The 25,104-nt window shown below is 41.4% G+C and overlaps 1 protein-coding gene across 3 annotated transcripts in view; it reads left to right on the forward strand.

Annotated features, from left to right (window-relative positions):
* The first annotated feature begins 13,594 nt into the window (after positions 1 to 13,594).
* Positions 13,595 to 25,104, forward strand: part of RANBP9 (RAN binding protein 9) — a 38,933-nt gene continuing 27,423 nt past the window's right edge. For 2 of the 3 annotated variants that reach the window (XM_056483945.1, XM_056483946.1), the window contains exons 1-2: positions 13,602 to 14,365; positions 22,610 to 22,721. In XM_056483945.1, coding sequence (XP_056339920.1) covers positions 13,900 to 14,365; positions 22,610 to 22,721 — 578 coding nt within the window. In that variant the 5' untranslated portion in view covers positions 13,602 to 13,899. Of the gene's footprint in view, positions 14,366 to 22,609; positions 22,722 to 25,104 lie in introns of all 3 variants that reach the window. The other variant, XM_056483947.1, reaches the window with a different exon arrangement.

A 25,104-nucleotide genomic window follows, 5' to 3' on the forward strand; every position in this document is an offset into this window, starting at 1 on the left:
ATGAATAGAGACATAATCTAGAAAACATGGCGTCTTCTAGTAACAAAAACTTTGCCTGGCCAAAGCAAAGTTCCTTTACTACATGATGCTTGATCTCACACATGCTTCTGTAGTTATTTTCTTGTCTTGAATCCAGTTCCTTCACAGTGTTTCAGCTGGTTATATATATCTTCATCTTGTGTTCTGCCACTGTTCCCGAAAACACTTCATTGCACAATTCTCTGTATTATTTATTTTGAGGCAGCTTCTAGGATAAAGAATTAGTCCTGGGATTTATTCACAGTTTTGACATTGGCCAGCTGGTTAGACTTCTGGCCAAGTCACTGCACCTCTTCACCACTGTTTTCCCAGCAGGAAGTGTAGGGTAATAACCCTTTCTGAAATCACATGGAGTTCTACAGATGAAGTACTGTATGATTTACAGTCCCTGTTTATAGCAATGATTTCACCAATATAACAGACTTATGTACAGAATTTTCCTTTGTTTTGTTTTGTTTTGTGTTTAGCAGATAAAAACTGCAAGAGCACCTGTCAAAGTGCTTATAAACCTACGACAGAACTGGCAGAAACAGAAGATCACTGAATGTTTCTGTTCCTCAGCCTGCTTTCAAAAAGGCACAACAGTAATAGAGACAAGCTTTCAAATTAGATGTTTGTGACCTATTTGGAACATGTACAATCAGCGCAGACTTTGCTCATTGTTATGAATTTTTTTCTTAAGTTGGCCTCTGCAGGAACAAATACAACATTTATTATACCTGGAACTATGTGCACCCCTGGCCCAGCCAGGCAGGGATGCTGCTCGAATTGCAGCAGCCCCAGCACATGGCAGGGAAGAGCTGCCGAAATTTAAAAGCCTCACTGTGACACTTACTTTCTAGTCCAGCCTGAGAGTTCACTTAACTCCATACAGAAGGTCTGTCAAATTAGGAAAGTTTCCTGTAGTGTCTCTGCCTTTCAAAAAAGTGCCCAACAGCCAGGTTAAATTTGTCTTCCAGTAACTTCCAGATCCTCAGATTGAGGAGTACTAAAGAGATGCAAGTGCAACAGCCAAGTAATTTGGCTAGAGATGCATCAGTTAATTTTAAAAGATGTTTCCTCTTTCACTCTTTTGCATAATCTTCTCTTTAAAAAAAAAGTAAATTAGTACTAAATACATTTTCTTACAGACATCAACTACTGGAAAGGTTCTTTATAACATATACAGTCATGATCCTGTAATTGTCTTGTACAGTAATCAGCATATCTTATCTCTTAAGTTCATTTTTGGAGTTCAACTACGTATCAAAAAAATCATCCCAAAGGGAGATATTAGTTGGATTACCCCTAGCTTCCCTTTTCTTTGTAATCTCATGTTTATTTCCTCATTTACACATGGCATAGTTCAAACACTGGGTGCCCCTTCATAGCAAAGCTTGCCATTCCTGCTGGGAGACCGGGCCCTGCCTTTGATACCTGATACACTCTGCACCAATGTGAAGCTTGATTTACCAATGGGAATCCAAAGGAGCTCAAAATCCTACAGATATAAGTGAGACTGGATGATCAGGGACCTGGACTGTTGTTTTGGAACTGCTGGTTAGGGATTTTTGCAGTATTAAGAGTTGATGATCCATCATCTGAGCCCTAGTAAACAAAGGCAAATCTCTGCAGTATTATTTTGATGTTTATTTTAAGTGTATCATCTTGCAGTGCCAAAGTCAAGCACTGCATCTGTTGATTTTGTAACTAAAGTACAGTTGGTTAAATTGTCCTCCTTACTACTTCATAATTGTGGGAGGAAAACATGTTAGTGGGACAGAATAGTGCACCACAACAGTGAATGTAACTCTCATCTAAGACACAGGTTATGAGAGAGAGGAATCAAACTGGAGTCAGCTGAGGACGTCTCTTCTACCAGGCACTCAAGTTCCTAAAGGAGGATGTTGTCCAACCCTTGAAACCTACTTGGGATATTTATTCCAGTAGAGCTACACCTGCAGAGTATGCAGGGTGCAGACATTTCACCACAGTCAAACCATATGCAGCCTGGTTACACTTAGTTGTGTTCTTGGCAGCACTGAAGGAGAATGATTTAGTGAATTTCTTTCATGTATGTGTTTGTAAAAGGCACAGTACTGGATGTTCGACATCACTAAGGAGCCAAAATAAATATTCTGTGGTAATGACCTTCAGGATGTGGAAGAGAATGTTCTATCACTTAATGATAAGTAAATAAATAGAATAGCAATTCTGGCCTTGTTAATTCAACAATGTCTTTAACTTCAATACAGTAGTAGACACCTGGCTCCTTCTTACCATGCTTTTAAAGTTCTATGCTAAGCACTGGACCTGTACAGTCCTTTCTCCTCAGTTAAAAATTAAAGTTCATTCTTATTCAGGCTCAGAAACTATACAAGATTTTGATAAAATACATGGCTAATTCTAGTGGTACAAAGCCCTTGCTCCTCCCACCTTTCCCTGATTTTAGGACCCATATTAAAAGGAAGCAGAGTTATCTTCAAGTAGTGTTGATGCCCATCTTCATGGCACCCCTTTAGAAGATGTTGCTGGATATGTAATTATTAGCATTCATTTCCTTGGAAATGCAGAGAACCCTCTGTTTCCAGAGCCAGAAACCACAAGCTCAGATAACCATCACTTGGCACTTCTCGCTGCCCAATTTTTCACGGCTGCTTTCACATGTGTTTGTCACTGGCGGTTCATTAACGAGGAGTGGTCAGTTTCTTGTTACAGAAGGGGGGTGCCCTAAACTTTTCCTGCCTTGCTGCTCCAACAGCATTTGCTGGGTTTGTTTTCCAGTTCACATTAATCCCACCTGAGCTGTACCAAGCTGTAAGCACATACCTGACCCAGGAACATTTAAAAGATTTGTGCGGCAGTATTTATATTCTCTGTGAGTAGAAATGGTTATAATACTTCCTTATCATGCATTTTTCACTGTGATTCAACATTCCTGTACACAAGACTGTGCCACTTTATGGATTGTGCTTCCATTTAAGTTGATAGAGAACTTGTATTAAAAGTTTGAAAGAGAAGTTGCTGCCTTCTCTGCTATTAATAGTATTGCTGCTTTATATAACTTCATGATTCCCATACAGAGGATAAATTATAACAGACAAATAAGCATCTCTGCCCACAAGGAAATTTTCCTTCTGCATAAAAAGAGCTTAAAAGATACACAGCAGGAAAATACAACGCAGAAAACAGACTGAGGTTTGGAGGGCAGAGAGAAAATGCTGGGAAGAAGTCTGCAAGTCTTGCAAGTCTGCAAAGGGTCAAATCTTATTCTATTGATGAGGGGCAGTCACCAAAATTAGGGCCAGCACTAATGTCCCATAATACATACAGAAATTCCTGGATGAGCAGTGAAAATTGAGACATCAGGAAGAGAGGAGAAGCTATTTTTCCTATGAAGTGTTTAATTCTCCAAGTGCATTTCCTCTTGCCCAAGCTTTGTCTCACCTCTTCCTATGAGCCAAGGATGACATGTCACTGAATCACATCTCACTTCAGCTGCATTGCATCTTCAGCAGCTTTTGTCCCCACCTCTTCAGCATTTTTGCCAGTGCTACCTGCTGTTCTCCTTGCTCAGACACAAAGCTCAGGCAGGGTGGAGGGACAGTGAGCTTGCCCAACCCACTGGCACTCATTGTGCTGGGCCACCTGAGTGCCAGGCTGGGCTAGGGCACAGCTTGGCTTTGTGGTGATCAGGGTGCTGGGTGGCACCAAAAGGCTCCTATGGGACCCACAAGGGCTAGGTAAAGAGCCTTGTGCTGAATTGCATCAAATAAAGGGTTTCTTGCTGCAGGTAGAGGATTTGGAGAGTAAAAGCCTGGTTGAAATAACTTGCTGTCTCTAGAAGCCAAATATGTACTACAAGAAATCACTAAGAGCAAACACCTCCCCTTCTCCCCCCAAATTATACTATCTAAAAGGCATAGATTAAAATTTATCATACCATGAGTTTAATGTAAATATCTCATGCCTGTAAAAATATTGTAAGACGTTATAAAGGTTTCAAATTCAAGCATCCATAATAATTAGGAACATGATAATTTGGGTGAATCTTTGGAGCTTTAATTCTTTCTGAGTGCACTTACATCCTGGTAGTCTTAATTTGTATGATCACATGTAACTTTTTTAAGAATACAGAAGGCTTGATTAAGCTGGAAGTGGTTCATATGCTTTTGTCAGATGTGCTGGAATGGGAGGGATGCCTCCAGGCACCTTTCTTTCTCCATTAAACGCTGACACAGCTAAGGAAAGAAGTCAGGTGAGAAGCTCAATGCACTGGTCAGTGAAGTGATTCATGCTTCTGGTACTGACACATAGCACTCTTACTGGGAGTACTACATTTTTCCCAGTAAATTTTACCATCAGCTGATCCATGGCCGGTGCAAGCCTTGCACAGAGAGAAACTGCAGCTGAAACACATCTCCTTATGCACCAGTTTGTACCTTTCTGCAGTATGGCAACAATTTTTGAAAATGTATTTTCAGGTTCTTCATTTTAGCATGGACCCTAAGGTTGTTGCAAATAAGAAAAATCAAACTTAATTAGTCAAAGGATATGATTTTAATATGAGATTTGCCTTGCTCTCACTAATGAGCTGGTTCTCCAATACAACCTCCTGCTGAACTTCCTGAAGTTGGAGGGACTGACCTTCTGTAGAGCTTTGGGTCTCCTACAGATTGCACCTTCGGAAGGGTGAGCTCAGAGCAGGGGATGAATGCTAAGGGTCACATGAATTAAATGTGGCACTCCAGGAAACTCTCGAGTTGCTACAGCTGTGCTCTCACCAAGCCCAGCAGCTGAGTGCAAGGCACTACACAAAAGGAGGTCTTTGCATTCACAGAGTTTACTCAAAGTTGCCTGGCACATCAACAAGGTAACATATTCACTAGAAGAAATAAGGACTCTCTAACACAAGGGCACAATATATTCGCTAGAAGAAATAAGGAGTCTCTAACAAGCAAGTTTATCCTAGAACAGATCATTAAAATTAAGTAAGCTGCTTGTTTATCAAAAAGTTCCCTTAATTACCAAGAAGCAGCTAAATGTGGCAAATCCATGACAAGGCTGAAATCACTATTTACTGAAAACTTTATGTTTTAAAATAAATTCTTCTCTACTACAAGACTTAACTTATTAAGATCCAGGAGTACAGACAGTATTTGCCTGTATAGCAAGCATTATTCTGCATTAATTACCTTAAGAAAAAGAAAAGTGAAACTGCAGTTAGCAACATACAATGGAGAGCTTTTTGAGATGAAAAGGATTCACACTCCACAATTTTCCTCAGCCTTTCTCAAAATATACCAAATATATGAAATATGAGAGGATCTATATATACAGATCACTGTTTCTCTCTCTAACAGTATTATAAAGCTGTAATACTGAGAAGAATGCTATCAGATCAAATTAAGAGTTGCTGATTCTTATTATTTCATTGCAAATCCTTCAACTTTTTTTTGTTCTTGGGTCAAAGTCAAGAGACTGCAGTAAGAATCCTACCTTTTATATCTTTTAAGCAATTTTTAAATTTTTCTGTACCACAAAGCTTGTACATATGAAAATAAAGTCACCTAAAAACTCAAAAAACAGATGGCAAATAACCAACCTCCTACCTATCTTCTCTAAATGTCTTCTTTTTAAGAAATGGGCTTTTAAGCCAACTTCATTTGTGGGTGGGCATTGACTCATGAGTTTTGAACACTCACTGTGGCAATGTAAATCTGGATCAAAATTTAATTCTATGTTTCAAAAAAAAGGAGTTGAAAAAAAAAATTAAAGCAACAAAAGTGCTTGTATTCTGTTTAATTTTCAGACTATCCAAATTAAATACATATTTTCAAACCACTCAAGCATTCCCTGGCATTGCTGCTAGTCAAAGAGAAACCTGTTAGTGTCTCAGTCACAGGAGGTTTAATAAAGAGTTTAAGCAGGCGTCTGTCAGGAATGCTCATGGCAAAACAGGTCCAGCCATGGAGGGGAGAGGAGGTCAGATCATTCCTCAGATTTTCTCAACTTTTCAATTCCTAGAAAGGAATTATTATTGAGACACTTCAAAGGGGGGCAGAGCCATGCAGCTATGACAAATCAGTGATGATACTGTGGTTTTATAACTGAAGAATTTTATATCATATTCTATAATATCCCTACACAGATAAGTTGATAAGGCAAGATAAAAGAAGATGTCAAGTAGATAAGATTTAGTCATTTTCAAGCTGATTAAACAATATTGTTGATGACAGAGGTTAGCATAGGTCTGGCTTGGCAAACAACAATAATTGCTGATCTTAATAATAATAATAACATGCTAGAACAGGAAGCTACTCTTCCTCCAAGCTCTGAGCATATACACTGCAATCATGACAGCATGCATAATGGCAAGTTAATCTTAAAAACAATCACCTGCAAAATCATGACCTTGTTTGAAATATTTTAATTGCTCTGTCATGCAAGTATTCTCCAAGGTTACTATGACTGAACAAAGTCAGAAAAATACTTTGCATTTTGTCAGACAATGTGCTTTGTAAACACAGGTTTTTAGACTGAAATAAAAGGAAGCAACTGTCTGTACATCCTACAGTCTTCTTGTATATTTAACATATTCCATAAATCATAACATAGTGATTGGTCATGTACAATCTAAAAAGGGCAGCAGATATTCAGGATTTCAGATTTCAGCAGCTATTCAGAATTCAATGCTAACTTGTTTCCCTGGAACAGATGTGAAAGAGACAAACTACAGATTGGTAGGAGTGGGAGCAGCTACAATAGCTGAAGATTATTAGAACACTGTGTTTTCACCTGACAACTTCACATCACTGAAGTCCATCTACAATCTACTTTTGCCACTAAATTAACATGTGGAGCATTTAAATTAGTATGTGTGACAGATGCAGAGAAGAAAAAAATAGTTTCTCATATGTAAGCATCTCTTTTACTGAAGTAAGCTAAAGAGAAAAGCAAGACAAAACTCTATCTGTGTGCAATTCCTGAAGCTTTACTCATCTCACTTCCTGATTCTTCTTTTTGGCCTCCTTTCCCTGAGGGCCCTCCCACCTCTATAAACACCATAACAATAATTATCGCGTCAGTGGAGACTTAAACATTCTTGACATCCTAACATCTAACAAGTACAGGACATTTCACAAAAGCTCTCAAGAAGTGGGTCAGCTTGACACATCCCATGTGTTTCTGAAAGCCTGCAGTCTTTGAGCTTGCTCATCTATGGTAATGGGCACCCTACCAATGCTCAGGCTGGAAACAAAACACTGCCTGGTTTGCCAGGGGAACTTTAAATTGTTTACCAAAAGTGCGTAACTCTTAAATTTCCATCCTAAACGTCATAGAGAGGATGTCTTATGGTGCCTGGTCACTCAGCAGTTTCCAAACTCGGCAGTTTTGTGCCCCACCTGCCCCCCCCACCCGTTAGCTAAAAGTGTGCTGGAATTCCTCCAGCCCCACACAGGAGTCAGGATGCTGATGAGCCCAGCCAGGGTAAGACAAAAGGGAGAGTGGAGTGTTTCCATCCATTAGTCCAAGAAGGCTGTGTGGTGAGCTCTTCTTTCATTTCATCTCCTCCTGTCCTTCAGCCTCACTTCACTTGGTTACATACCACAACAGGATTTGTTAGTCCTAGCTGATCTAGCCAAACAAACTCTTTTCCCATAGAAATTCTGGCCACTGTGGGGTTATTTTTAGCCATCCGTTAATATTTTTTCTTATATTTCAACATTTAAATCATGCCAACTTGCTTCCACCCTCGGCAGAAATTCATAATGACTCAGAAATGGATCTTGTCCTGCTAGCAGAGAATCACTCCTCTAATAGTGCTATGGTTTGATATCTGTTTTCACAAAGGGAATAAGCCAATGTGTCTCATCATATTTTCTATCCTGCCCCCACATAAATGTGTGTTGTGAATAAAAAACATTCTATTCAGCTTGGAGGGCATTTTATATTTGTCCACATTTTGACATTTTAGTTAGAATACGATGCTTGTACAGTGGCCCAGGCAGCGGAGAGTATAAAATCTTCTATTTATGATCTATTCCAGTGAACAGATTTTCAGTTCTCCTTAAACTGACTTTTAATATTAAATAAAAACCCCACAACTCTATGCACCAGAAAATGATCCAAAATAATTGTTCTTCAGCGTGGAAAGAAGATATGGTAAAGATGTGTGAAGAGTTACTTTGGAAGAAAAGCATGAAGTTAGCTACGAATAAACTCTCTAAACTCATTAACAAAATGCAAAGAGATGATAAAAGAAAAATTGGATGGCACAGATTAAATTCGGTGAGATTTTGTATAAAGAGTGAATCATACTTCTATGAAACTTGGTGTGCCTGTTGATCACAGTGCTCATGTATAGACCAGAAAGACAAGAACAGAATAAAGAGAACAAGCTTGATCCTGCTGTGCATACATGCTGATGTTCAACAACCAAAACTAAATAAATATAGATATCTATCTATCTGTATCTCTCTTATATATTGTATAGATATATAAATACCACAACTGAAGCACTGGCAAACAAGTGAGATTTCTAATCACTTTTGCTCTAAGATAGCACAGACATAGTTGAGTCATATAACAAAATTATTTCTATTAGCGGATTGCTCAGCTTTATCAAAGCAGCAGTGCCGTGAGCAGCAATATAGTAATACTGTAAATTGCAAATGGATTACCATTTGATTCAACAGAGTTAATAGGTGATGATGGCCTATAATTCATATGTGATTCATTTTGGCAAGTCTTCCATTTGTCAGTTCATCAAGTCTATCCTATACATAAGCAATTAAATCAGCAAGGCTAAAAAAAGTCCAAAGAGAAAAGGGCTCAGGTAGTTTAAAGAAATCTATCTTTCATATTGTTGAAATATCATTGCCTTCTTCTTAGTGGTTTTCTTTTCTTGCTAGGACCAGTAAATCAGCTCAGTAGGCACAATAATAAATAACACACTGCTGATCTCCAAGCAGCTTCTAGAAGCAGGCAAATTAATTCCAAAACAGTTACAAAGAAACTACGCACTGGAAAAGCTTAACTGGAGGAATACTAAACAAAGAACAGCAAACAGTTACCATCACTACAAATGGGTGATATTAAATTTCGGAGAAGTGGCTGGAAATGCGTCAGGCTGGCAGCCGCAGCACAAGTACTAAATTCAAGTGCAACTAGGAGGCTTGGTCCTACGGCAGGGACAAAGGACACATACAGAAATAGACTCCCAAGGAGAATCCTGCCTCTGTTTCTTGATGACAGCCAGAATGCTATCAGCATCACTGGCACAGATGGCCATAGCCCACTTACTCACTCTTAATGAAAACACAGAGAGCAGCCAGCACAGGATCCAGGAGCTAAATTAACCTCTGCAACATCAAGGCTGTGCACAAAGCTGTGTTGTGAAAAGAAGATGAGTTTGTGCCATCAGGATAGCTTTATTCTTACTGGTGCTGCCTGAAGGGTGTCAGGGCTGCTCCCCCCTCTCCTCTGGCTCTGATTCCCCAAGGAGAGCAATGGATGGGTGTACTGATAGCAAGCTGATGCCCACATAGGACACCTACCTGGAGGATGTGGGTCCTGGACTGAGGAGTGATCACCTGCACTCACTTTAAAACACATGTTCAACATGTTGACTCCCTGTTGATAGGCTCAACAAGAGGCCAAACAAACACCTGCAGTGCCTGGCATGATTGGATTGCATTTTTTGTGGTTGAAATGGTCCCTTATAGTAAACATAAATGAAAACTAAGCATACAGAAGAGAATGTTTGCATTTGAATGTCAAAATTAGGCCTAGCAAAAGGGGGTCATTGCTTTCTGCAAAGCTAAATAATCTCTAGCTGATCCATCTACTGAAATTCTTTGAAAGCGTCAAAATAAAAAAAAAAATTCCAAAAAACAAAGAGATTTTGGTAGACTAGTCAATGTTTTACAGTGTTTCAAAAGGCCTTTGATTAAATCTCTAAGCCAGAGAGGACTCAAGCAGCTAAATAATCACTGGGCAAAAGGAAAAGTACAATCATGGTTGAAAAACTGGAGATGGAAAACAAAGAGCAGAATTGAAGTGCGAGTTTCTGCGATGGCGGAAGGTTAACGCCAGCCAGCTTTGGGGCTCTGCAGCCTCAAAGCCTCATATTGCTGCTGTGTTTACCACTGATCCAGAAAGAGGGCTGTATTGTGAGATGGCAACATTTGCAGCTGTCATAATTATTTCAGCTAAGCAAGACAAGAGGGGACTGTGATGATGAGGAAGTGCTAACGAAACAGAATGCACCATGTAATGGGGATTTAAATTCAATACTGAAAATGCAAAACAACGCACATTAGGGAGGGAAGTGAGTACTGCTTCTAAATCTGACAAGCTCCCATTCATTTATACTAAACTGGAAAGTAGAAACTAGGCTTTTATGTAAATATCTATGTGCTATCTCTAATCCTTACAAAGCTGTAGTCAGAAAACAAGTTAGTAGAACACAGGAAGAATAAGTAACACACTGGTTAGCACCAATTATTAGAATTCTCTACAAAACCACTGGCATTGTGTGTAGTCCATCCTCACTCAGAAAAAGTGATGTGAATGTGTTTGTCTAGGGGCATAATTTGGAGAAAAGACTTTTATAAAAAGCAATGCTTTGTTACACTTGATTATTTATCCTTGAAATATGGCAAAAGATGTGATAAGAGCAACCAGAATAGCAAAGTAGGGAATAATGTCAAGAAGTAAGTGCAGAAATACCTGCCCTCCTGTCTTACTGTTCAAGAAACAGGAACCTATCTGATGGTGAGTCTCAAATGGGTGACATGAAGCATTTTGGCAAAAATGCTAGGAGTGAAACACAACTGAAGAATTAGATATGGCACAAAATTTACTGACAATCACAAAAGAGTTAAGACACATCTACAAATGTATCTCCCAATGTGTATAGTTAGCCCAACACTGTATTTTCAATAAAAATGTAAACAACTAAGCTTCATGGTTTACAACAACATCTAGATATTAGAAAGCAAATTTATATATAGTGGGAGATAGCCTACGATGTCAGGGTAATTGACCCTCAGGCATGGTTCAGCTTGTGTTTCAACATCCATCCTGGGCACTTCTACCCTTGTACAGTTTGCAGCTCCTCCTGATAGGGTATTTTTAGATTAACTGCATTTTGTCCAGCCATAAATGCTATTACACATCACGAAGCAGTCACGTGTGACAGGATATTTTGGTAACTATAGGTGAGAAATGTTTAGCTTCGTGCAAGCCTTTGTGAGTGTCACACCTGCATTACCTCACATGCCATTTCACACAGATGAAGCATAATTAACCTCCTCTATTTCCTGCTTCTGTGCCTGTACTCCAATATGCTGGCAGCTGGAAACGCATTTGTGAAGTGATCAACATTTCAGGTTCATAGAATCACTGAATCACTGAATTTTTAGGGTTGGAAGAGATCATCCAGTCCAACTTTGTTGCCAAGGCAGGTGACCTGGAGCAGGTGACACAGGAACATATCCAGGTATATTTGGAATATCTCCAGAGAGGGAGACTCCACAATTTCCCCAGGCAGCCTGTTCAGTACTCTGCCACCCTCAATGTAAACTTCTTCCTCATGTTCAGGTGAAACTTTTGTTTTCATTTATAGCCACTGCTCCTCGTCCTGCTGCTGGGCACCACTGAAAAGAGTCTGGCACCATGCTCTTGCCACCCACCTTTGAGATATCTATATGCATTAACGAGATGCCCTCTCAATCTTCTATTCTACAGACTTAACAGGCCCAGCTCCCTCAGCTTCTGCTCATGAGAGATGCTCCTCATGAGAGGGGTCTTCTCACCATCTTTGTGGCCTCTGCTGAACCCTCTCCAAAGTTCCTTGTTTTTCTTGTACTGAGGAGCCCAGCACTGGACACAGGTTCTAGACTTGCCAGTGACATTCCTTTCCTTTTCTAATGTTTTCCAAGGTAGGCTCGCCAATCTGTAAACCATTTCTCTTTCATTGCTGCCATGTGAATATATTAGTGGAGGCAACCACTGAATAACCAACAACATTAAGCAGAAACAAAACCACCCTGCAACACACAAACCAAAGGAGGAAAGGAGGCCCCGAACAAAACCCCCTCAAAAACACTACACTGTTCCTCCTTCCACCTGAGCTGAGGCACTCCCAAGCTTCCCCACCTCTGGGAAATGCTCTCAGTGGCATTTCCCCTTACCAGCTGTAGTGCTGGACACAAGGTGTGGGCAGCAGACCCTGGCAGTGCCTGTCAGGAGGCACAGCCTCCCTGGCACCACACACCAGCCTGTCTCCATTTTCCCCAGCCACCATCCCCAACCATCCCCCATGGCAGCAGAGCCTGCTGCGATGCTGCCTTCTCCTTCTCCTCCTTCTCCTTCTCCTCCTTCTCCTTCTCCTTCTCCTTCTCCTTCTCCTTCTCCTTCTCCTTCTCCAACTCAATGTCAAGACCCTGAAGGATAACTGAGCTTCTATATAGATCACTTGGAGTGGACTAGGGTGAAATAACATGGAGTGGCTGGTATATATAACTATATGTGTGTGTATATATATATATATATATATATATATATGTGTGTGTGTATGTGCATAGCTTACGTTCTTTTACAAGAGCTGTAATTTGATCTGGCACTGCTTGTGGGTCATGTTATGAGCCCAGGTGATACTGGAAGGAAAAGGGTCGGCATTATGACTGTTTAATTTCATCAGGAGGGGACAATTCCTGTTGGACTCACTCCGGATAGTCAATCCTTTTGAATTGGTCATCACCCCACTGAGGGTTTCTCCCCTCTGAGGGTCAGCCTGGTTTTGTCCCAGAGAAAATCTTTCAACGGGTCCGGGTCACATTAGGAAACTTTTCAACAGGTCTGACGTGCCCAGGTCAACACCAAGAGGAGAATTATCATTAATTAGAGTTTCATGACTGTAATGTCAGTGAGAGAACTCGAGGAAACAGCATGAGGTTGTGTCAGGAGAGGTTTAGGATAGAGATCAGGAAAATGTTCTTCACCCAGAGGGTGGCTGGGCACTGGAACAGGCTCCCCATGGAAGTGGTCACAGCACCAAGCCTGGCAGAGCTCAAGACACATCTGGACAACGCTCTCCAGCGGCATATTGTGATTCCATGATAATTTCATAATGAGGGGACAGTCACCATTTGGCTGGCCCTCGGCAGTAATTCTCTGAGGGTCAATGTCCCTTTCCCCGCTACCCTCGGGGGCTCGCTCTGACTTCCTCCTGGATAAAAGCTCGCGGCAGGTCCGGCTCAGGCCAGAGAGCCCCAGAACAGCCCCGGGCCGTACGGATGGCTCAGAGCAGACGCAAGGGACCCTAAGGGCGCCGCCGCCTCAACCCGCGGCCATCGCTCCCCTCCCTCCGCGCCTCGCGCCCGCCGAGGGGCGGAGGCCCCGCCCCGCCGCGCGCGCGGGGAGGAGGCGGGGCGGGGCCGCGGGCTCAGCTGACGCGGGAGCGCGCGGCGGCGGGGGCGCGCCGGGGGCCGGGCGGAGCGTGTGCGCGCCGGGCGCGCCCCCGAGCGGAGGAGGGGCCGGGGGCCGAGCCAGCCCCGCGGCCGCGGCGCCCGCTCCCCGCCCGCCTCCCGCTTCCGCCCGGCGCCGCCGCCGCCGCTCCGCCCGCCTCGCCCCCGGCCCCGCCGCGCCCCGCGACGCCCCTCGCTCCCATCGGGCGCCTCCACCGGCCGCCGTCATCGCCAACCCTCCCCCACCCCGCCCCCCGTCTTCTTCCGAGCCGCTCCGGTTGTGGGGGTGACCCGCGCTCCGCACGGCCCCGGGCCTGCCCGTCGCTCCGCCCCCGGGCCCGTCCGGTGACAGTCGCGACCGCCGCGGGAGGTGGCGGCGGAGGAGCAGGAGGAGGCCGGAGCCGGGATGTCCGGGCAACAGCAGCAGCAACAACAACAGCCGCCGTCGCCGCAGCTCTCCTTGGCGGCCGCCGTTCCCCCGCCGGCGCCGGGGATCCCCTCGGCCGCCGCCAGCCCCGGCCCCGCTCCGGCCGCCGCGCTCCTGCTCCACCCGCCGCCGCCGCCTCCGGCCACCGCGGCGCCGCCGCCACCCGCCGCCAGCACGGCCGGCAGCAGCGGGCCCGCGGCCGCGGGGGGCGGCGGTGCCGGCGCCGCGCTGGGCCTGCCGGCGGGGAGCGGCACCAGCGCCCCGGCGCCCTTCCCGCACGGAGACCCGGCCCTGAACGAGCAGGAGAAGGAGCTGAAGCGGCGGCTGAAGAGGCTCTACCCGGCCGTGGACGAGCAGGAGACGCCGCTGCCCCGCTCCTGGAGCCCGAAGGACAAATTCAGTTACATCGGCCTCTCGCAGAACAACCTGCGGGTGCACTACAAAGGTGAGGAGGGGCGGCCCGGGCCGCCGCGACACCCCCTGTCCCCCCCCGGGGCCGGGGGCTGCCCGACCCCTCCGTCGGGCAGCGGGCACAGGAGTAACAATAACAGGAAATAACACACGCTCCTCTCCCTCCTCCTTCCCTCATTTCCCATCCCCTAAATTTCCCCCCGCAGCGCCGAGATAAGGGGCTTGTTTTCCCTTATTTCAGGTTTATTTTTCTCTCCTTTCCCCTCCCCCCGCCGATTCTGTCGCCGTGCGGGGAAAGCGGGGGGGGACACAAGGGGCCGCCCCCGCCTCCTTATGATTCTGGAGTGGGCATTATGTAAACTCCGAGACTTCCTCCGTGGATTCAGGTATCGCCAGGACGTTTGGGTCGGAGGCAGGAGAATAAAGGACGCTCGGCATGACGTGTCCTGTTTATGGTAATGAGCGAGAAAAAGAAGTGGCTGCTTTTTTTTTTTCCCCTCCCGAGAAGAGCAAGGGTTAAATGGAGTTAAGAGCAGCAAGCGTTAAGCTATTGAACACGGAAATGACGGGAGGGGAGAGCACTGAGAAAAACACGGTTTATTTTTAAACTGTGAAAAAAATGGCTTTAAAGTCACTGGTAATAATCTTGCCTAACTATTGCACAGAGTGATTTGAGGGAAGGAACGACCATACAACTTAAATTAATAAAGATGACTTAAACTTTCTTCCTAGACGTTTCACAGTTAAAGTTACAGATTTTCAAATAAAAGGTAAAAAACAGAGTATGTTTTTGTATTAAAAAATAACATCAGTGAGAGGCATTATAAGAAAAACTTGTGTTGATTGTTATGAAATGTCATAAAACCTGGAAACAGAAGCCTACACTCTGACCTGAAAAAACACAGACACATCTGGTGTTCTAGGCCCAAAGTCCTAAAGTAGAAGTGTTGTGGATTCAAAGCCACTTCTGAGTTGGCTGTGAAGAACTGGATCTTTTGTCAGTCTGTAGTCAAATGGACGTAGTGGGAGGGGAAAAAAACAGCCCTGCAATTACCATTTCTCAGAGTTTGCAGTGGAGAAATTCAAGGGAAATCTCGATAAACATGTTACTGTTTAATCGGAGGAGGAAAACGGCAACACAAACACATGGCAGGATTTGGCTGCCATGAAAGGATTAAATGTACTCTGGGAGACTTTTTTTTTTTTTTAAATAGGTTTTTATTATTACACACAAAATACTCTGTTAAAAATGCTAAGTTTAATGCACCGTACAAAGATAATAAAGGAGCTTGATGACTATAGAGCAGGTTTCTGGGAGGCACCGAGTGATTTAAGGATGTGTAATTTAATACTCAGCTCTGAATTTCCTGGCTTTTGTTCAGTGTTTTATGACCTTGTATTTTTAGAAACATTTTGTATTTTCTGGTGCTTAGTGGTGGTGAGTTGTTTGGTTCTGGTCTTTTTTTTTTTTCTTCTAAGATGATCACAGCTTAGTAGCTATCAAGTCCTCCTTCTGGTTTGTTTTGCTTTGGCCAACTTCTTTTTCTCATGAGCTGGAATTTAGAGGTCGAACCTCTGATCCCTCAGTGTTATTGCAGAAGTATATTTTTCAAGCTTTTCTTGTGCTATCCCTATTTTACCTCACTTATCTCCTTTGCCATGGTGTTAAGGAAAATCATTACCTCCAAGAAATTACAGGAGTCATAAAGCACAGTTAGTAGGTTATAAGAATGAAATACCTTTACTCTAGCTCTTAAATAATGATAAGTGTAGAAGGTTGAAGAGTTCCTAGGTTAGTCCAGAGGACTCTGAAAAGGAAAGGTGCCAATACAACATGTCTGTGCTTTTCTTTTTCCTAAGAGCAGATGGTAGTAAATGGCTCCTTAAGTAGCCCATCTTTTCTTCTGGGTAATTTAATGAAGGTGGATGTTAGGACAACTCCATGTTTGTGTTACCAGCCTGGCACCTGGAATTGCTAACTGGGCTTAGCAGTGAATGGTATCAGAGCATTTCTGCCTGAGAACCAGGGGGCAAACGTGCTAAACATCTCCTGTGTTTCTCCCTCCTGCATCCTTTAGCCCTAGGAATACAATAAAAGGGAAGAAAATGAGGAGGTTCAATGAGGAGAGTAAGGGAAGATAGGAAGTAAGAATGTGCTTAGCACTGTGAAATAGTGTTTCTACAAATCAGTTCTCAAAGTGCTCACAGTATGTTTTTTTGTAATATTGGTGCTTTCAGTGCTTCTGAAATTACCTAAGTAGTAGTGGAAGCATGTTGGATGTTTTTGTTAAAAGGAAATATGGATTATATATTGAGCAGGGATAAAGAACTACTGTATTATTGACCAAAAGTAGTAACCTAAGCAATTCTTCCTGTTTTCTATTACTGTAGTATAGGTGCCCTGTACACTTAAATTTTCTCTTCTGCCTCTCTAGATTTCTGGCTATAGAACTGTTTTTCTGGAGTAATTTTCTTCTGTTCTGTGACTGATAGGAGGTAGAAAGTGTTAACAAGAGTTCTTTGCCTTCACCTTGGATGTGTTTGGGATATTGAAAAAATCAATTATTTTTATATAGTTAGCTTCATAATTTTAATGCATTGATGTATTGTGAGCAGGGATATTTTTTTTTTATTGGTTCACGAGAGGAATGATGGTCCTCTTGATGTAATTTCAGAAGATTCCTTATGTTTTCTTGCCTACCAGTGGACAAGTTGTATGGAAATACAAAGTGCAGTAGATATCTCTTTCTACCCACTGCAGCTGGGATGTTTTGTGTACTGCCTTTCTGGACCTGAAGATTTTTACAAGCATCCTACAGAGTGCTTAAAAATGAAAACTACCACAAAACCAGGCATTGATCTAATGGTGAAGGTTTAAAAAAAAAGGAATAATAGTCTAGCATCAGGATAAAAGCTCTCTAAATTTTGTTAGGGCAAACAAAACACGAGAGTCAGTGCTTTTTTGTGCTATCTCTCAGAATCAGTGTTACTTGGAAAGGAAAACTTATATAGGGGAGGTGTTTTTGTTTGGTAGATTGGATAGCTTTGCCAAAAACTTGATGCGAAATACATAGACAATGGCATCAGTGATACTGTAAATATAAGAAAGATTATACCTAGAGTATTTTTGTTTTTCATATGGGCAGACATACATTTTTGTGTTGCTGCCAGTTAACTGTGCAAGCTGATGGAAAGCTAACACTCTGTTACTACCTGTTGTTTGCAGTGTATCTTTGTAAGGGAGACAATGAAAAACTGTATCAAGAAAAAATTGATGTAATTTCGCTTAATTATAATTTTTACAGCTCTGAGCTGTAGGTAAGTGGTACAAAAAGCATAAGTGCATCCTGCATATATAGCAGTTACTGCACAAAATTACATAGCTAGTAAGGCAAGCTTTAAAATATTTTAAAATATTCCTACATATTTCTAATATATTCCTACATGTTTCTAAAATATTCAGAATTAACACATGGATCCTGTTGAAAAACAGGAAATTCATAAATGCTGTATGTGATATGAAAGGTCCACTAGGCAGGTTAGGTTTCCAGCAGATAGTGATCTATACTATGTAGTGTAAGGAGATAAAAACAGACTCAGTGCAGTGTTGTAACCATGGAAGAAGCTATATACAGAATTAGGTAAACAGACAAAATCATTTGTGACTTTGGAATCATGGAAACTCGTAAAGAAACTTCACTTAAATTAATCTTGTGACAGTTATCCAAAAAGCTGAAAAAAGTTATGCAATTTTGAGTGAGCTGCTATTGCATGAATTGTGAATGTATCACAGGCCAGGGAATCTTAGCCAGACATTTATTTACAGTGCAGTTGCCTTTGAACTGTCTGTAGTGCAAAACAAAAAACAAAAAACAAACTATTTTTCAGTGCAAACCATGCATTCCATTTTCTGTTGGAAAACGAAGAGGATTCTCTGCTAATAGTTCTGTGTTGTCACTCAGTGTTACAAGGATGGTGTCAATATTTCTGGCAGAAAACACTCAGGGTACATTCAGTACAATTTGCCTGTTTTGGACAGCCTTGTAGTTCTGAGATGCATTGCTTTTTTTTTTAACTGGGGAAGAAGTTTGTATCTTTTGGTTTGGTTTTTTTCTTAGAATTATAGAATCATTTAGTTTGCAAAAGAGCTCTAGGAACACTGAGTCCCACCACAAACTCAATACTGCTGAGTCCTCGACTAAACCATGTCCCCAAGTGCCACATCTACAGGTTTTGTAAATACCTCCAGGGATGGTGACTCAACCACTTCCCTGGGCAGCCTGTTCCATTCTTGTCTCAGTGAAACTTTCCTAATGAATTCAGCAGAAGATTAGGCTTTGATTATTTTATTTTTGGCAGTGTGAGCAAGTCATTGAACCACCTGTTGGAAATAACTGCAGTTCAGCTTATGTAAACTTAATTTAAGGATTTAAACTGGGTAAGCACGCTTACTTTTGTCTAGGTAGGTGTTCCCTTAGACTTCTTTTGGACTATTTGGTGTATATGCATTATACACTTAGTTTATGTTCAAAGATTATCTTTTTTGAAAGCAGAGATGGCTTCTTTGAACATGGTTTTTATCTGGATTAGCTTTTTTGTCAAGTAGAATTTAAATTTAAATTATTTTGCTTAAGGAGTGGTGATACTGCTCGTACTAAAAATCATTAGTATGAATACTTAAAAAATGAAATAAAACATGGTCAACTCATGGTTGTCAAACACTTCTAATGAAGAGTCCAAGTGAAGACAGTTCTAGTAATTGAACCTACCTGTCATCTGGTTTGCAGTGTAAAGTTCAAGATTCGTGGATGTGTTTTCCCTTCTCTGCCCCCAGTGCATCTGTTTGCAGAGTTCTCTTTATAATGCTGAAAATCTTAGTGTTAAATATTTCATACTTCAAAAATGTTCTTTTACATACTCAACCTATAACTTGTGACTGTGAAAGAGGTCTGTTTTGAGGAAACATTGGGCAGTATCTGTGTGATCTACTTCAGGTGTTTGGAAACTCTGATTCTGAAGTTCAGAGTTGGGTGTCAAAGTTCTTTTTTATTCACAAGCGAGGAAGTGAGGATTCAGGTTACCAAAGAGTGTGTCAGCAGTACAAGACATCAAGCTAATGGGCCACTCAGCTCAAGAGTCCCATTGATGACAGTTGTCACAACTGCTGAGAAAAAAAATCTAAAAACATGTTGGGCATAAACGGTGTATGTGTGTTTCCCCTCCCAGCTTCCAGCCATTTTAAACTGAAGGACATTCTGAACTCAAGGCAGTGTCTCAGTTAACTGCTGTTCTAGAAGCTTGCCCAGTGTCCTCTTAAACACTAACATCTATAGTAGCCTTTGGTACAAAATTCTGCAGTTCAGCTAACTGTTCAGTTAAGAGCTTCTTTCTTGTTTTAAAGCAGGCTGATAAACAAGAATCTCATGACCACGCATAATTCAGTGTAGCCTGGTGGTACTGAAAGACTCAACTACCATGTTCAGACAGTGAAGATATACTTGAAATATTGGAAAGTAGTTAACTGGATGATGTTGAGCCTTCTCTTAGACATATTAATTGTATGTAAGTACAAATAAAAGCAGTGTGCTCAAGCAGTAAAATGGGATTCATAGGAGATTATGTTAAAAGGACAGCAGTTCTAAATTTAGGGTGTCTTCTGTTTTAATGGGATGAAAGTAGTTTTGGGCACTGACTTCCCCAAGCATGTTGCTTCACCACATGAAGTGTTTGGCAATACTGGTAAGGTATCCTGTTACTTCTGCCCCTATGTTGACCTCTTATTTGCAGTGTGACAGCTGTGTGTGACTGTGTTGTGAACTGGATCAGGGAACTGATCTGCTGCTTAAAAAAATCTGGTAGGTTTCTTAAACCCTGATCAGCTAATCAATCTGGTTCCTGGTATGTCCTTGCAAATAAGTGCCTGGACTGGGGAGGAGGTGGGAGAAGGGGAGTTTCAGGAAGAGGTGCTAAGAATACCTTAAATAGGTATTGTTTCCAAACACTTAGATTGTGATTTCACAAAGCTAAGTCTGCTGGGTAATAGATTTACATTCTCAGTAATATTTGGCTGGTTCCTACTGCTTTAGTCTTTTCTATGTGGAAGACTTTCCCAAATAAGGAGAATGACTCAGACTGAAACTACACAGATTGTCAAGTGCATAGAGTAACCAAGGGAACTTCTTTGCAGTCTATTTTAAAGTAAAAACCTAAAGATGTTTAAAAAGAAAGTATTTTTCCTTCTTCCACTGCATTGTTTAATCAGACTTCTTTGAACTTACGGGAGTTCAGTGTTCTGCCCTTTTAGCTGAAGGGTTTCTATGTACTTAGGCATAATATTCTGTAATAGCTAAATGGTGATCTTCCAGCATTTGAAAATGAAGCAAACCCATGGAAGCTCTAAGATTATGTACTTAGTTATTATGCTTGTTGTCACAGCCTGAGGAAATAACTTAAAAGTAGTGAAAAATAAAACATATTGTGTATGGAGGAGTAAATTACTGTTTTTCCTCATATGATACATCAGAAATCAACATGCAAAAGATAGGCAGCAAGCTTAACATTGTCAAACCTGTGAAGTGATCCAAGGATCTCTATACAAAGTGTTTAGTAGTACTAGCAGCACACTGAAGCAAGCAATGTATTTGCACTCAGAAAAGTAAGGTGGTTGACCACTTGTCTTTATGTAGTAGCACATAAAGGGGTGAGCCATTAACATCAGAGAAAACATGGTACATTAAACCTAATGTCAGTGGGTGAAGAATTTGTGATGCGCTAGTAAAGTTTTGATTGCTGCTGTGGCCGTGATAAGAGTTGTCCCTGGCTGAGCACGTGCCATTGGTTAGGAGCTGGTGAGTCTTGGCTCTGCAGGCTGATAAGCACTGACAGTTCTATGAACAAGGGAGCACTGTGCTCAGAGGTTCTTACAGGTCAGTCCCTGACCCTCTGCCCTTAGAGGTTTTGTACTGTGGGCCAGCTGGGCCTGATCTTTCTGCCTGTCTATGCTGTCATTCTCCTGCAGTTTCTTCTTCGTTGTATGACCTGACTTGCTGCACCTGAGACATGATTAATCTGAGCCTGAGCATAATGTGCTAGTGTTAATGCCGCTGGAAGAAGTGTGTTTGGTTGTGGGATTTTTGCATATGCAGATGAATTGCTATGCAGGTGCAGTAGGCCTCCCTGTCTGGACTGGAAATGACAGCTGGAGTGCTGCAGCACAAGTGATTTGTACAGCACACTCAAAACAGGCAGCTCCTTTTGTCATGCTACAGATCCACATGAAGAGTAGGCATGGGATCTGTGTGAATTATTCTTATGGCAATGACAGTCTGTTCCTGGTTCCATCTTACTGAATTACCTTGCCTCTTGCCACAATCCAGTATACTTTCCATCTTGCTTGCTAAATCTTTTTGAACTATATCCGGTGGCCCCATGCATGACTGACACACAAAAGCTGAGGAATGTGGGTGTACCTGGGAGACACTGTGGCTTGCTTGAGCAGGTTGTTTCTAAAACAAGTCACCTGGTCAAAAGCCTGCTTCCAAGTTGCCTTTGGAAAGGGGTGTGAAGAGGATGACACATTCAGAAAGTTAGTCTTAGTAGAGTGCATGTGGCTTTTGAGTTTAGATTGAAAATCCTGAGAATAGACACGAGCTGAAATTGGGTATTATTGTGGCAGATCTAATGTATAGTGAGCCTAATGAGAAAAAGGAGTAGGAGATGCAGGCTGTAAGGCTTAATGCTGTCCCGAAACAACATTCGGAATGTGGAAATTTATTATGAGTAGTACATTCTGTATAATGACTGATGTTTATTCTGGAGGATGTTAGAATTGAAGTGTCTTCAGTATGTTGTAGATTCAGAAGTACTAAGCGCTAGATGAAACTCTCTTATGTCAGTTTTCAGTCTATAAAAATTAATAAAACCTGTGCATTTGAGAAATCATAGTTCTTTCAAATACAGGTGGTCTTTTGTCAATCATGTTGCTTAGAATGGTGAAATTTTTTCTGAGTTCCTCTTCAAATAATTGTAGGACCTTTTTGGATTACTATATCCAGGACTTCCTTTAGCATCCTTAGCTGCGATACAGGAGCTTACAATGCAAATGTTACGTTAAAACAAAATACTCCAGCATAAAAATCAGTTTGATTAGAATATTGTATGTTGTTTGCTCATTGCATAAGCTTTTTGTTTTGAGTAGCTGGAATGCATACCGTGGAGTCACCTTCTGCAGTTAACTAAAACACATTTTTTGTATGTTTTGAATGCTCTTGTTTTTCAGGTCATGGAAAAACTCCAAAAGATGCTGCTTCTGTTCGAGCTACACATCCTATACCTGCAGCCTGTGGCATATACTATTTTGAAGTTAAAATCGTCAGTAAGGGAAGAGATGGGTAAGCAGAGTGCATTATTAATTAATTGTTTCTTGAAATACTGCCTCACATCATCTTTCGATCAACAGATGTCTTTGGTATCAAAAATTACTTTCATATTTTACCACTTTATATAGCTTGATTCATTATTCCTGAGCAGTTGCACTCATATCTGGTTCTTTTTACAGAGTTGATTGTGGTATTTAATGTCCACAAATCAGTGTACACAATAAATACCAAAACATCATTTTATTTTTTCTTGACAAAGAAGTTAGGGTTTGAATGACCAGTTTGACCCTGTTGTTAGCTTTAAAGGGCTTTGGATATATGGATTTGCAGACTTTCATGAATTTTTTAGGGTGTGTAGCAGATGAGCTTATTTCCTCAGTGTGATCTTTTCATGGATGTCATATCAATTTTGAAACAGAAAATTATTATTAAGGCTTCTTACTGATGAACAGTAATAAGAACAAATGAGAATATTCTGAATAAGTGCCTGAGAATTTGTCACCCAATGGAAAGAACAAGAATTGATGAGTAAGAAGCTGCTGCTTCCCATAATCCATCTGAATTTTGAATCTGTTGAAGCACTAGTGATACATGCTTTTAAGTCTGCTGAGGCAGATAGAATCTCACCTAGGAAAGTCTTGAAGTGCTAATGAAATCTTTGCTAGAGCGCTGTAATTCCTTTTCATCTTTCACTCCTTTTGGTAGAGGATGTGTGTTAATTCTGATACACTGTATGACTGCTTTCTGATGTGTTGTAGTACATTCTCCTGTTCTGCTTCAAGGTTCTAGTCAGGACTGGCTGTCCCTGTTTCAGGTACTGTACAAGCACATTGCAGGTGCTTATGCCCTGTTGTGAAAATAATTCTTGGGACAAAATAATTATGGATGAAATTCAGTACCTTTGTCTTTTCTTTGTCTTGCTACAGTTTGTTTCTTTCATTTTCCCAGGGTCCTGTAAGCCTTCTGTAAGTCAGAAAGAGTATTAAAACTTCTTTGTATTCCTTATAGTATTGCATGGTTTTGAAAGAATAGCCTCTCAGTAGGGCTGCAGCTTGGTAGGGACATTTATGAGTTTGTTATTTCTGTCCTCAGAAGTTATCCCTGGGAGAGTTCTTTGCTATGAAAAATGTACATCTGTAGCTACTTTTGTTACACTGTAAAGACCTAGTTATTATTAAATTGAAGTGGTAGAAATTAGTTTTTCAAGTGACGTTCTGCTGCCAATTTTAGGAACACCTTTATTTTTTGGGGGGTGGGGGGTGTATGAGCTTCTTGGTTTTTTGGCTTTGAGGGTTTTTTTTAATTGTAGGAATATTTTTTTAAAAATTATCCTGCTGCTGTGGGTTAAGGAGAGGTTCTTACGGTGACTTGCTAGTGGTGTGTCTCTTCTTGAAATAAGTTTCTGCCTACTTAGTTTGGAATGTAGCTTTTTTGAAGTGATGGGTTTCAAAAAGTGTCCACATATGTGGGTGTGCCATTTTTACATAGGTCTTCTAACACTTCCCCTTGGATACTTTGTGTTGGATTTTTGTAATTTCAAATTCGGTAGACCACTCAAGGCAATCCTGAAAAAGTGGGAAAACATCAAAGGAAAGTTTTTCAAGGTTTTGTGTTTAAATGGTTACTTGTGAGGTGTATATAGCTATGACTTGTGAAGTTGCCTGCTGAGATTACTGAAAAAAGTACCCCTCCATTTTTTATGCAAATAATGCCTCATCCTTGCTTCAGCCTTGTGACCTTCATTTAGTGTCAGTTTATGAAACATTAACTGCATAATGAGCTGAGATGTTAATTTTTTTTCATTGTATAAGATAGTATGGTAGCTGGGAAATACTGTACACACAGATAAAGCCAAATACAGCTTGGCTGATAAAGACCAGGAGTCAACATGTGACATCTCACTACCTGTTAAATGTGTATCTCTAGACGCTGTTCACAGGTCCAGGAGGTCTTTGATGAGATGCAGGATGAATCTCTTACAGTTCAGTGTTACCTTGCATTCAAACTAAGAAATTTTTCTGTAATAAGTAGGCTGGGGAATTTAATGCAGGGAAATAGAAACCGGTTTGTGTCTGTTTGGATTTATTCTTTTTCACTGCCTGTTGTGTTTCACCTAGCTTGCTCCAGGTACATTTTTACCATTTTTTTTCTTTTTGTCATCTAGTAATGGGATTAGAGTCCAGGAGGACCATGTCTGTAGAAGACCATCATGTAACTAATAGGGTCAATTAGCTAAAATGCCTTACTTGCAAAATCATGTGTTCTCAAGGTCTAAGCCTAGCTGTGGAAGCATTAGAGCTGCATTTTATAGTACTGTTTAAAGTAAATCCTGGACTACCCAAGGCAACTGAAATATCTGTCTGTAAGCTGAAGTACCGCTTCCAACTTTCATAAA

The sequence above is a fragment of the Oenanthe melanoleuca genome, chromosome 2, assembly GCF_029582105.1.
Source record: "Oenanthe melanoleuca isolate GR-GAL-2019-014 chromosome 2, OMel1.0, whole genome shotgun sequence".
Classification (NCBI taxonomy): domain Eukaryota; kingdom Metazoa; phylum Chordata; class Aves; order Passeriformes; family Muscicapidae; genus Oenanthe; species Oenanthe melanoleuca.